We start from the raw sequence: 9,617 nt of genomic DNA on the forward strand, positions 1-9,617 counted from the left end.
TATCTGAAATATCAAATTTCCGAACAGCAAAAAATGGAATATGTTATGTATGGAACAGAAATTTTACGTATCCTTCCTTTTTTTATTAATATAGAATTCAATATGAAATGGAAACGACGGAAATCCTGTTTTTGCTAATTTGGTTTTAATGCATAATATATTTTCCGTCTTAAAAAGCTACACATTTTGGTACCAAAATAAACGGGAATATCGATAGCGGTCATATAGAAACAGGGATTTAAAAATGGGAGAAAGGATAAAAGCCCATGCGTAATTTGAATTAAAGAACCGCTTTTCTGAAAATTTATCGTTTTTGGATACTCATTGTTTTTGTGCTCTTCAGTTGTAATTGGAGTAAAAAGTACAAAAAAAATATTTATTATTTAAAATATCTAGAAAAATGTGATGTCTGGGTATATATAGATTGAACCGCAACATTATTTAAAAAAATAAAAACCATTTGGCCCAGCAAGAAAATGTCTTCAAATACACCTCGGCGCTATTTAACAAAAACGTGTTAAATGAGAAAATCTTATATGATAAAATGGTGAAGGAGAAATAGTAATACTTTAGGCTAGTAAGGTATTTATGTAACTAGAAAAAAATGAATTATTAAAATTCATTAAAATCCTAATATATAAACTTAATTATAAACTTATGATATATACATAGACCATACATTATATGATCTAAGGTAAATGTAATGCGAGATCCGACCTATCTAGATGGACAAATCTTGGTTTTTTGTACGACAAATGCCCTATTAACTAACATGGCGTTTATGCAACCAGAAATTCAATAATATTGTAGTAGATCTTTTGTTCTCTTGTGTTTAGTCCATCTCTAGCTCTAGTCTATTCCTAAACTCGTAGATGTAGATACTTTGTCCATCTGTCATCTGTCGTAGGTAAAATATACCTCTCTAGAATTTTTAATAGCTTCTCTGATCTGATGGATTTTGTTATAAATAATCTTATATATTGAAATTTTTGAGAGGAAAATTAAATATATTATTTTAAATGTCATTCTTAAGGAAGTGTTTATGGAATAATCAAATTAAACGTTTTATATTATCACACCCCAACAATGGATCCACCAGAAACAAGTCAAGCTTTATATACCTCCAACAAATCTTTACAAAGCCAGAGAGTGATAGGATACACTATATAAAAGCATTTGTCTTGTTATTTTCTGGGTATTTAACGTACAAAACTGTAAATAGCAAATTAACATTCATACCACATGTAAATGCTGCTACACTTTTTCATAATACTCAAGAACCTAGTCAGCTAGCAGGAAGAAGGGCCCAATTTAATTTCATAGCAGATGTTGTAGAGAAATCTGCTCCAGCAGTCGTTTATATAGAAATTAAAGATAGTAGGTATTGTGCTGAGACAAGACTAGTCCTTCAGAGATAAAAGTTAAAAAATTTCTCTCCCAATTTTAGAAGAGTTGATTTTTTTACTGGACGTCCCTTAACAATATCCAATGGGTCAGGCTTTATAATTGAAGCAGATGGTCTTATAGTCACAAGCGCTCATGTTGTTACAAGCAAAGCTTCAGCCAAAGTTGAAGTAAAATTTTGTTTAAAAATGCAAACAGTTTATTTTAGCTTAATATTATTTTTTTAGGTAAAACTTATTGATGGAACTACTTATAGTGGTGAAGTGGAAAATGTGGATTTGAAGAGTGACCTGGCAACAGTGAGAATAAAGGCTAAAAATTTACCTACTATGAGATTAGGAAATTCTTCTGATCTGAAACCTGGAGAATTTGTTGTAGCTATTGGAAGTCCTTTAGCTTTAAGCAACACAGTAACTTCAGGTAATTATAAAAATGATGACATTCTTATTTTTAATTACTTAGGTTTTATTTGTTTTGTATAGTCAATAATGTTTTATAGGTGTAGTAAGCTCAGCACAGAGAGCTTCAGATGAACTAGGTCTCAGAGGCAAAGACATGGTCTACATCCAGACAGATGCAGCTATAACATTCGGTAATTCAGGTGGTCCCTTGGTAAATTTGGACGGAGAGGCTATAGGAGTAAACAGTATGAAAGTCACACCAGGAATATCATTTGCAATACCCATCGATTATGTGAAGGACTTCTTAAAGCAGTCCCGTGGAGGAAGGAAGTCTGCAGATCTACCTAAAAAACTTTACCTGGGAATCACAATGTTAACATTAACACCCCAAATAATGAACGAATTAAGTCAAAGACATGAATTGATGTTACCCAATGATTTAAAGGGTGGTGTTTTGGTGTATAAGGTTCTTATAGGCTCACCAGCTTATAGGTATTTATATATATACTTTTTTTACTTCCTATTTCGCTCAACAAATACCTATTTTTAGTGGAGGTTTACAACCAGGAGATATAGTAACTCACATAGATGGCCAACCGATAAAGAGTGCTAATGATGTTTATGCAGTGCTGCAGCAAACAAAAGCAAAAGAACTAAAAATGTCTGTTTCAAGACATGGTCGCAATATTAACTTAATTGTAGTACCCGAAGACATGAACTAAATAATGTTTTTGAGGTACATAAAACCATATATTTGAATTGATCATTTATGTTTACATTATAAAATAAAATTATTCATTGAGTTATCTTTTTTTTCTGCCTTTTACTTCGATCCAGCCATCATCTTCCATAGGAGTTTCAGGTGAGATATCATCGTCACTATCTGAAGAACTGTCCCCGTTCCTAATTTCTTGCACTCTACTTTGTTGGTTTAACCATTGCGTATTTGCAGTAGGTAATTTCTGAAACTCTATTTCACACTCTGCAGTTTTTCCTAAAATACCACCTCTTTAAAAAATTATATATTTTTAAGAAGATATTGACGGCACCTTCTTTTAATAATATTAAAAACTTAAACAATACATTTGCAACTTGTTTAGGAGACTCATCTTCGCATATAGTTTCGAATTCCTCGTCTAAAATATCTTCCAAAGCATCTTGAATACTTTCCAGGTCTACATTGTTTTCATACAAACAAAATTGAACCATATAATTTAAAAATTCCGTGGCTGCCTGGAAAGAAAATGAAATAAGGGTAAAATAAGTTTTGCCTGTAAGAGTGCCATACTAACTTACCTGCTTGCTGTTTGATTTATCTGAATGTTCGACAGCAAGTCTAAGGGCTGTCCAGTTGTTAAATATTTGAGAAACAATTTTAGTAAAAGGCTCTTCCATTGTTTTTTACTCGGATACTACAGCATTATTCCTGACATTAGAGCAAAGTAAAAATTACAAGGGCATCTTAATATATTTAGTATTCTTAATTCAAATTGTTATATTATTTTATCAAGAAAGACACAAATGATAAAAAGCAATTTATTTTGCGAAAAACACAAGCGAAAAAAAACATAACCTCAATTGAAGAGTAAGTTGGACATTTGGAATGACGTTACACCACAGATAACATTTTCTGTTTTTTTTCCAATTTTTGTTCTATGGCCTATTCATTAGGAATGGGCAAAAATTGAACGAATAGTTCATTTGAACGATTAATATGAATCGAACATAGTTTTTTATGGTATACCGCTGCAAAAAACCTTTCCAGTGTAAACTTGTTTCATTTATCTATGATCTAAATTTGGTTTAATTGTAAAGCAAATGACTATTTCTTAAATAAAAGTTTATTTTAAGCGTTTTGATAATAGTGTTTTTAATATTTCATCACATTTACCCATATTAGCTCGATTATCAGTTGTTAAGGCAATTAAAACTAAGAGTGCCTTTAACCAAAAACAGTGATATAAATGGAGATACCTACTCAAATTTTATATTATCATGATACTAAAGGATATAAATACAGCATTTATAATCCTTTTACACCTTTTTATTCAAAGTCTTACACGCTAATATAAAATTTGACTATCTCCATTTATTTCACTATTTTTGGTTAAGGGCACTCTTAATTTTAATTTTCCTTTTTTTTATGGGAAAACGATTAAATGGGAAGAATTGAATGGGAATGGAAAGAATGACCAATTATTGTATTTTGTATTAATTTATAATACCCCTATTCTACTAAATATCTAGCTACATTGTACTTACAGTTAAATAGCTACATTGTACTAGTTATATACATATTTACAGTTTTATGATGGCTATTATTTCTTTTCATCGTGCTATCAATTGATTCATCTCCGACTTGAGTACTATACCCGAGATGGCTCCAGGAATTATTTACCTTTACAGGCCTAGAATATGAAGATTCACAGTAGAATTTTTGGTTTTACTGCCTATTAGAAACAAACCTACCCCCTACATCAAGGGACATACAATTATGCCTTGTTCTCGGCCATGATATTCCTTCCATTCTATATCCAACATCCAACTTAGCAGACCTTCTGGTTCACAACAGGGCCTAGACTGGTCGGATGATATTTTAACAGAATAGCCCTTGATATCTCTTTCACACTTTCATTTAATAATTAAATAGGAAATAGGAGGGCTGGATGGTATAATTTCTAGAAAGAATAGCCAGTGAAATAAAAACTTAGGCATGGACATTACCTTTCTTACCTTTGTCTGCTATTTTTTAATAAAAAACAACTGTTTAGTTTGCAGAAAAATAAAATTAACAATCAAAATTTCTTAAAAATGATCAAGCCTTTGTACTACGCCGCGTGCCGCTTTTTGAACAAACAACAAACAAAAGAATGAAGTTAGCGGCGTTGCCAATGTCAATTTTCTAAACTACCCAAAAATCTAAATTAAATTCGCCAATTTGGGGAGAAAAATGTCCTGATTCACCAAAATTCCCATATGATTATTTTAACAAAAAAAAATAATTTTAATAAAAATACAATATTTATTATATATGTTAGAGAGATTAAACTGTAAATTACCTCCTTGTTTTTAATCCCTTCCTAGTAGTCATTAAATAATTTGAGGTCACTAAATTTTCTTTCAACTGAAGCATTTGCAAAGGAAGCACAAGTAAAAAGCAGATTATAATTTTTAAGTTGGGAAAGATATATCGTCCTGCCCGTTTTTAAAGCTAAAAATTTTACGCCATTTTCAATCAGCAATAAAATGTTGAAACTCCCCTTATTTTCGCCCCTATTGCTAAAATCCCACAAAACTCCCAATCGGCTCCGGATTCCCCAAAATTTGGGGAATTCTCCACAAATTGGCAACGCTGGAGGTTAGCGTGTTCTTTCTGAATATGCTAAGACTAACGGACTAGTGTCGAAACACAGATAGCTAGATGGACGTATTCTCGGCTATTGCATTGCGAATGGGTAAAATTGAACGAATAGTCATATGTCTTCTGGCAGTGAATCGAATTTTTCTGTTTGTCTATGGGTATACCGCTGCAAAAAACCTTTCCAGTGTAAACTTGTTTCATTTATCTATGATCTAAATTTGGTTTAATTGTAAAGCAAATGACTATTTCTTAAATAAAAGTTTATTTTAAGCGTTTTGATAATAGTGTTTTTAATATTTCATCACATTTACCCATATTAGCTCGATTATCAGTTGTTTTTGCTACAGCGCCTAAGAAAAATTTAAAAACCTTCTTTTTTCCAGAAAGAAAATCTTTCAAAGCTTTCTCATTTTCTTTTAACACAGTCTCACATATCTTCGTTAATTCATCTACATCAGTTATCTGTTTCCAATTCCTCTTTTCAATAATCATTGCTGGTGTATCGCTATCACCTGATAACAATTCATCCAATACAAGCCTAGCTGTTTGATGGCTAATTTGAGCTTGTTTAAGCAAGTCTATAATTTCACTAAAATATTTTGATGGAATATTCCTAAAAATATATAAAAGTACAATTAACACTAATGCTAGTATAATAAACTTACATGTTTTCTATTTCCAGTTTTAACTTGTTCAGGGAAGTATTTAAATCATTAATTAAAAAATTAGCTAGTGCAATAGGATCTACATTTTTGCTTTTTAATGCAAGCTCGAAATGTTGCAGTAAGCAACTATCATTCTGAAAATATTCAGTTAAAATAAAAAAATAGACTGGTTATATGAAAACAAACTTACTACTAAAATAATACTTTGTGTTTCAGTTAACCCTAACTCATTCCTTAGACGAATTCTTATTTCTTCGGGCAATTCCGGTATTATTTTTTTTATCGTATCTGCATTGACTGAACCAAATTCAATTGGTCCCATAGCTACATGCAATGGTGGCAAATTAGGTTCAGGCATATACCTATAATCCTAAAATTAATTTTAATATTTAATTTACACATTTCTGTTGTATTTATATACTTATATTAAATCAATATACCTGCTGTACTTCTTTATCTCTCATAGGAACGGTAACCTTCTTTTCTGCATTCCATGCTCTGGTCTCATTGAGAACAGTCCCAAAAGAGTTTTTAATCTTAATTTGTCTGTCAATTTCATATTTAATAGCTCCAGCAACACCTCTTACAGATCCAATGTTCTTAATTTCAGTTCTAGTTCCTAATGGCTGACCTTTTTCGTGTATGGACACATTTGCATCTATTCTAAGGGCACCCTCTGTATAATAATTACACTTTTGTTTGTATTGTTGTTTATTTGTTAAAATGTCAAAATTATATTTGTGAATAAAACAACAAACTATGGAAGTCTGTGAATCTTTTAACAACCTTACTGAAGCTGCTTTGCAGGTATCTTAGTTCCTTCTCCTAATTATCTTACCTTCCATTTTACAAGAGCATGTTCTAATTCTTTCAAATATTCCTATTAGTTCCTTAATAAGTGCAGCTGCTTCATCTCCATCCTTTAAATCAGGCTCGAATACTAACTCCATTAAAGGCATTCCTGCCCTGTTTAAGTCCACCAAACTTCTATCAAAATCATGAAGACTTTTACCACTATCTTGTTCTAATTGAATCTAAAATCAATACTAACAATAACAAGCTCATTGCACCACACATCTCGCTTACTTGTTTTATTCTGACTTTTGTTTTATATGGTTTTTTGTGCACGCTAGGTGTATATACATTAAAATCAAAACTTCCATTTGATGCTAGTGGAGCTCTTTGCTGTGTTATTTGATACCCTGCTGGCATATCAGCGTAAAAATAGTGTTTTCTATCAAAATAGGATACTGGATTTACTTGACAATTCAAAGCTAATGCTGTTAAAACTGCAGCTTCAACACAACTTTTGTTTAGTGTAGGAAGGGTACCTGGGGTTGCCATGTCGAACAGAGATACATTAGAGTTTATAGGACTTGAAAATTTAGAACCTGCTCCCGAAAACAATTTACTATTTGACTGGATCTGAGCGTGTACTTCTAAACCTACAACACTTCTCCATTTTGAACTAAAAATGCAGCTTCTTAAGGAATGATCGATTAATTTATTATGTTTTTACTTTTCTTGAACTGATTTCGAATATAATCTTTTGGAAATATAAGAAGTCGACCGAGAAAACATTGCTTTGAAAAAAATATATTTTGCAAATATTTTGTTTTCTCTTACATAACCTAAAAACTGACCACAGAGAAATTAATAGAAGGAAAAGAAAAATGATCAAAATCACAATTTGGCAGATGACATGAGCTCTGTCAAAAAAATTGACAGATATTGCAAAAAAAAAATATCTGAAAAGTGGAAAAGCAATCCTTTATCTCTTTAATTTCATATCTTTATGCACAAAACAAAATATTAAAATTCTTTACTATCTAATTTACAATTATGATAAAATTATTTTCTTTGAAACAACAGAAAAAAGATGGCGAGGGAACGCCAAGATCTGGAAATCAGAAAAAAGCATCTGCAGCTCAGTTAAGGATAACTAAAGGTTTCAGAAATAGTATAAATAACGTACGCACTTTGATTTAATCTTTGTTTTAGATCTAAGCGAATTGAATCTACCTAAAACCTGTTCGACGGAGTTTCCAGATCCCGATGATCTATTAAATTTTAAACTCGTTATATGTCCAGATGAGGTGAGCCATTTTTCAAACAAATTTATAATATCGTTATATTGTCGGAGTAATTTTTAGGGATTTTATAAAGGAGGACGATTTATATTTAGTTTTAAAGTAGGGCCAAATTATCCCCATGAACCTCCAAAGGTTAAATGTGAAACGCAGGTGTATCATCCAAACATTGACCAACAAGGCAATGTGTGCCTAAATATTTTAAGGGAAGATTGGAAGCCTGTTTTAACTATAAACAGTATTGTGTATGGATTACAGTATCTATTTCTTGAACCTAATGCAGAGGATCCTTTAAATAAAGAAGCTGCTGAAGTCTTAACAACTAACAGAAGAGTATTTGAACAGAATGTTCAAAAAGCAATCAGAGGTGGCTATGTGGGTGGTATTTACTTTGACCGTTGTCTTAAGTGATTATTTTTTTTAAATACTGGAAAGTATGTAATTAAATATAACGTAAATACTAATATAAGGACATGAGAGAATCATTTTATTGTGTATATGAAATCAAACTAGAGTTATATGAAGATTCAAATTTATAATAGAAAATAGTTCTAATATTTTCTATTCTAACTGTATAGCTATAATACAAAACATTTATTTGAAATTTATAATTTTTCAAAGTAATGCTGTTTTCATAATAATTTTAATTGTTAGGTGTCTATTCAGAATTTGAATTGTTTTCTATAAAAATATCATTATTTAATTTTAATAAGTCTATTTCTTTGTAATTTATATGTAACATCTAGACTAGCTCTCAAACATGAGATTTATTATTATTTTTTTTGGTTTTATTTAGATTTGGCCACTTCTAGACTATTATTTATTTTAATTTTGTAAATCATGTTTTCAATAAAAAAATAGTTAAATACTTTTTATTGATGGGATTTATTGAATCGAGCTGAATGTTACCTACTGGTGGAATTCAAAGTAAAATAATATAATTTCTTATATTTACTTTATTAAATCTACACTACAAATAATATGAAGTAAAATAGTCTATTTTCCAAATGGGTAATAATCCAAGCCCGAGTTATAACTAAATCTAGGCTTGGTGGATTTTTTGGTTGTTGCAATTAAGTCTTGCACATCTTTTCTGTAAGGAGCTGGTTGCATTTCATCATGTAAAGTGCATTCAAAGGGTTCACGTTCTACTTGTTTATATATTCTTTTTCTGATAATGTCTACATCTCTAACATATTCATCTGCCAGTCCATGTAGAGAACTAGGTGGAGCATTAAATTCCAAAAGAAAATAACTAAAAAAAATTGGAAATACTATGTTTTGGATAATATTAAATAAGTACCTCGCTTGATGATGCACTATGCCATGAGAACTAGTTTTATATGGCATTCTTCTCGTTCCCAAATTCTCTAGTTTTCTTATTATACCTCCTTTATCAAATATTTGTTCCGCAACTCTATGAAGAACTTGTTTAGTTTCAGGCTAAAGATTAAGTCTATTAATATAAAGAAACTTTTAATATTTGTCTTTTACTTACCTTTGGCATGACGCGTAATAATAACAGCAACTCGTAATTTATCATTTCAATTTCGTTTTTTAAGTGATTTTAAAAAATATTCTTGTATGAAGTTTCACGTGAGAGGTTAAGTAAGAACAAGAACTGTCACTGTCAAAATTATCCACAGATTTATATTATGATATGACCACTGAATACAGTAAAAGCAGTGTCCCCAAT

The 9,617-nt window shown here is 30.9% G+C and overlaps 5 protein-coding genes across 7 annotated transcripts; 2 read left to right on the forward strand and 3 right to left on the reverse strand.

Annotated features, from left to right (window-relative positions):
• Positions 1 to 880: 880 nt before the first annotated feature.
• Positions 881 to 2,611, forward strand: LOC115883491 (serine protease HTRA2, mitochondrial-like). Its single transcript, XM_030901857.1, has 5 exons — positions 881 to 1,381; positions 1,448 to 1,574; positions 1,632 to 1,824; positions 1,904 to 2,297; positions 2,356 to 2,611. The coding sequence occupies exons 1-5, from the start codon at positions 1,020 to 1,022 to the stop codon at positions 2,525 to 2,527; spliced, it is 1,248 nt and encodes a 415-aa protein (XP_030757717.1). The 5' UTR covers positions 881 to 1,019; the 3' UTR covers positions 2,528 to 2,611.
• On the reverse strand, positions 2,538 to 3,408 carry LOC115883493 (pre-rRNA-processing protein TSR2 homolog). Its single transcript, XM_030901860.1, has 3 exons — positions 3,102 to 3,408; positions 2,855 to 3,038; positions 2,538 to 2,799 (listed from the first exon to the last, which is right to left on the reverse strand). The coding sequence occupies exons 1-3, from the start codon at positions 3,198 to 3,200 to the stop codon at positions 2,609 to 2,611; spliced, it is 474 nt and encodes a 157-aa protein (XP_030757720.1). The 5' UTR covers positions 3,201 to 3,408; the 3' UTR covers positions 2,538 to 2,608.
• LOC115883490 (glutamyl-tRNA(Gln) amidotransferase subunit B, mitochondrial) lies at positions 3,313 to 7,542 on the reverse strand. 2 transcript variants are annotated; one of them, XM_030901856.1, is made up of 8 exons: positions 7,351 to 7,542; positions 6,918 to 7,299; positions 6,670 to 6,865; positions 6,272 to 6,507; positions 6,022 to 6,201; positions 5,832 to 5,965; positions 5,499 to 5,779; positions 3,313 to 3,717 (listed from the first exon to the last, which is right to left on the reverse strand). In XM_030901856.1, the coding sequence occupies exons 1-8, from the start codon at positions 7,410 to 7,412 to the stop codon at positions 3,647 to 3,649; spliced, it is 1,542 nt and encodes a 513-aa protein (XP_030757716.1). In that variant the 5' UTR covers positions 7,413 to 7,542; the 3' UTR covers positions 3,313 to 3,646. The 2 variants fall into 2 exon arrangements, with proteins under 2 accessions (XP_030757716.1, XP_030757715.1); XM_030901855.1 differs by lacking the exon at positions 3,313 to 3,717 and having other exon boundaries at positions 5,410 to 5,779.
• Positions 6,533 to 8,406, forward strand: LOC115883492 (NEDD8-conjugating enzyme Ubc12). Of its 2 annotated transcripts, XM_030901858.1 has the most exons (4): positions 6,533 to 6,638; positions 7,704 to 7,779; positions 7,833 to 7,927; positions 7,985 to 8,406. In XM_030901858.1, the coding sequence occupies exons 1-4, from the start codon at positions 6,591 to 6,593 to the stop codon at positions 8,330 to 8,332; spliced, it is 567 nt and encodes a 188-aa protein (XP_030757718.1). In that variant the 5' UTR covers positions 6,533 to 6,590; the 3' UTR covers positions 8,333 to 8,406. The 2 variants fall into 2 exon arrangements, with proteins under 2 accessions (XP_030757718.1, XP_030757719.1); XM_030901859.1 differs by lacking the exon at positions 6,533 to 6,638 and having other exon boundaries at positions 7,536 to 7,779.
• A 453-nt stretch (positions 8,407 to 8,859) lies between these two features.
• Positions 8,860 to 9,566, reverse strand: LOC115883494 (probable 28S ribosomal protein S6, mitochondrial). The gene is made up of 3 exons (XM_030901861.1): positions 9,420 to 9,566; positions 9,225 to 9,364; positions 8,860 to 9,176 (listed from the first exon to the last, which is right to left on the reverse strand). Exons 1-3 carry the CDS (start codon positions 9,462 to 9,464, stop codon positions 8,918 to 8,920), a joined length of 444 nt encoding a protein of 147 aa, XP_030757721.1. The 5' UTR covers positions 9,465 to 9,566; the 3' UTR covers positions 8,860 to 8,917.
• Positions 9,567 to 9,617: the final 51 nt, after the last annotated feature.

The sequence above is a fragment of the Sitophilus oryzae genome, unplaced genomic scaffold (assembly GCF_002938485.1).
Source record: "Sitophilus oryzae breed Bouriz unplaced genomic scaffold, Soryzae_2.0 scaffold_1931_pilon_pilon, whole genome shotgun sequence".
In the NCBI taxonomy this organism is placed as follows: domain Eukaryota; kingdom Metazoa; phylum Arthropoda; class Insecta; order Coleoptera; family Curculionidae; genus Sitophilus; species Sitophilus oryzae.

What these genes read in the sequence shown, in the direction of transcription:
- LOC115883490 (XM_030901856.1), bottom strand. Translation starts at nt 7,412, where the DNA reads ATGTTTTCTCGGTCGACTTCTTATATTTCCAAAAGATTATATTCGAAA. An exon ending in ATGCTCTTGTAAAATGGAAG is followed by an intron (nt 6,508 to 6,669) that starts GTAAGATAATTA and finishes ATTATTATACAG; the next exon opens with AGGGTGCCCTTAGAATAGAT. An exon ending in AGGCGCTGTAGCAAAAACAA is followed by an intron (nt 3,718 to 5,498) that starts CTGATAATCGAG and finishes TTGCCTTAACAA; the next exon opens with CTGATAATCGAGCTAATATG.
- LOC115883493 (XM_030901860.1), bottom strand. Translation starts at nt 3,200, where the DNA reads ATGGAAGAGCCTTTTACTAAAATTGTTTCTCAAATATTTAACAACTGG. An exon ending in ATAAATCAAACAGCAAGCAG is followed by an intron (nt 3,039 to 3,101) that starts GTAAGTTAGTAT and finishes TTTTCTTTCCAG; the next exon opens with GCAGCCACGGAATTTTTAAA. An exon ending in TTTAATATTATTAAAAGAAG is followed by an intron (nt 2,800 to 2,854) that starts GTGCCGTCAATA and finishes GTGGTATTTTAG; the next exon opens with GAAAAACTGCAGAGTGTGAA.
- LOC115883492 (XM_030901858.1), top strand. Translation starts at nt 6,591, where the DNA reads ATGGAAGTCTGTGAATCTTTTAACAACCTTACTGAAGCTGCTTTGCAG. An exon ending in TCAGTTAAGGATAACTAAAG is followed by an intron (nt 7,780 to 7,832) that starts GTTTCAGAAATA and finishes TCTTTGTTTTAG; the next exon opens with ATCTAAGCGAATTGAATCTA. An exon ending in TCGTTATATGTCCAGATGAG is followed by an intron (nt 7,928 to 7,984) that starts GTGAGCCATTTT and finishes AGTAATTTTTAG; the next exon opens with GGATTTTATAAAGGAGGACG.
- LOC115883494 (XM_030901861.1), bottom strand. Translation starts at nt 9,464, where the DNA reads ATGATAAATTACGAGTTGCTGTTATTATTACGCGTCATGCCAAAG. An exon ending in TATTACGCGTCATGCCAAAG is followed by an intron (nt 9,365 to 9,419) that starts GTAAGTAAAAGA and finishes CTTAATCTTTAG; the next exon opens with CCTGAAACTAAACAAGTTCT. An exon ending in ATAGTGCATCATCAAGCGAG is followed by an intron (nt 9,177 to 9,224) that starts GTACTTATTTAA and finishes AATTTTTTTTAG; the next exon opens with TTATTTTCTTTTGGAATTTA.
- LOC115883491 (XM_030901857.1), top strand. Translation starts at nt 1,020, where the DNA reads ATGTCATTCTTAAGGAAGTGTTTATGGAATAATCAAATTAAACGTTTT. An exon ending in ATAGAAATTAAAGATAGTAG is followed by an intron (nt 1,382 to 1,447) that starts GTATTGTGCTGA and finishes TCCCAATTTTAG; the next exon opens with AAGAGTTGATTTTTTTACTG. An exon ending in ATAGGCTCACCAGCTTATAG is followed by an intron (nt 2,298 to 2,355) that starts GTATTTATATAT and finishes ACCTATTTTTAG; the next exon opens with TGGAGGTTTACAACCAGGAG.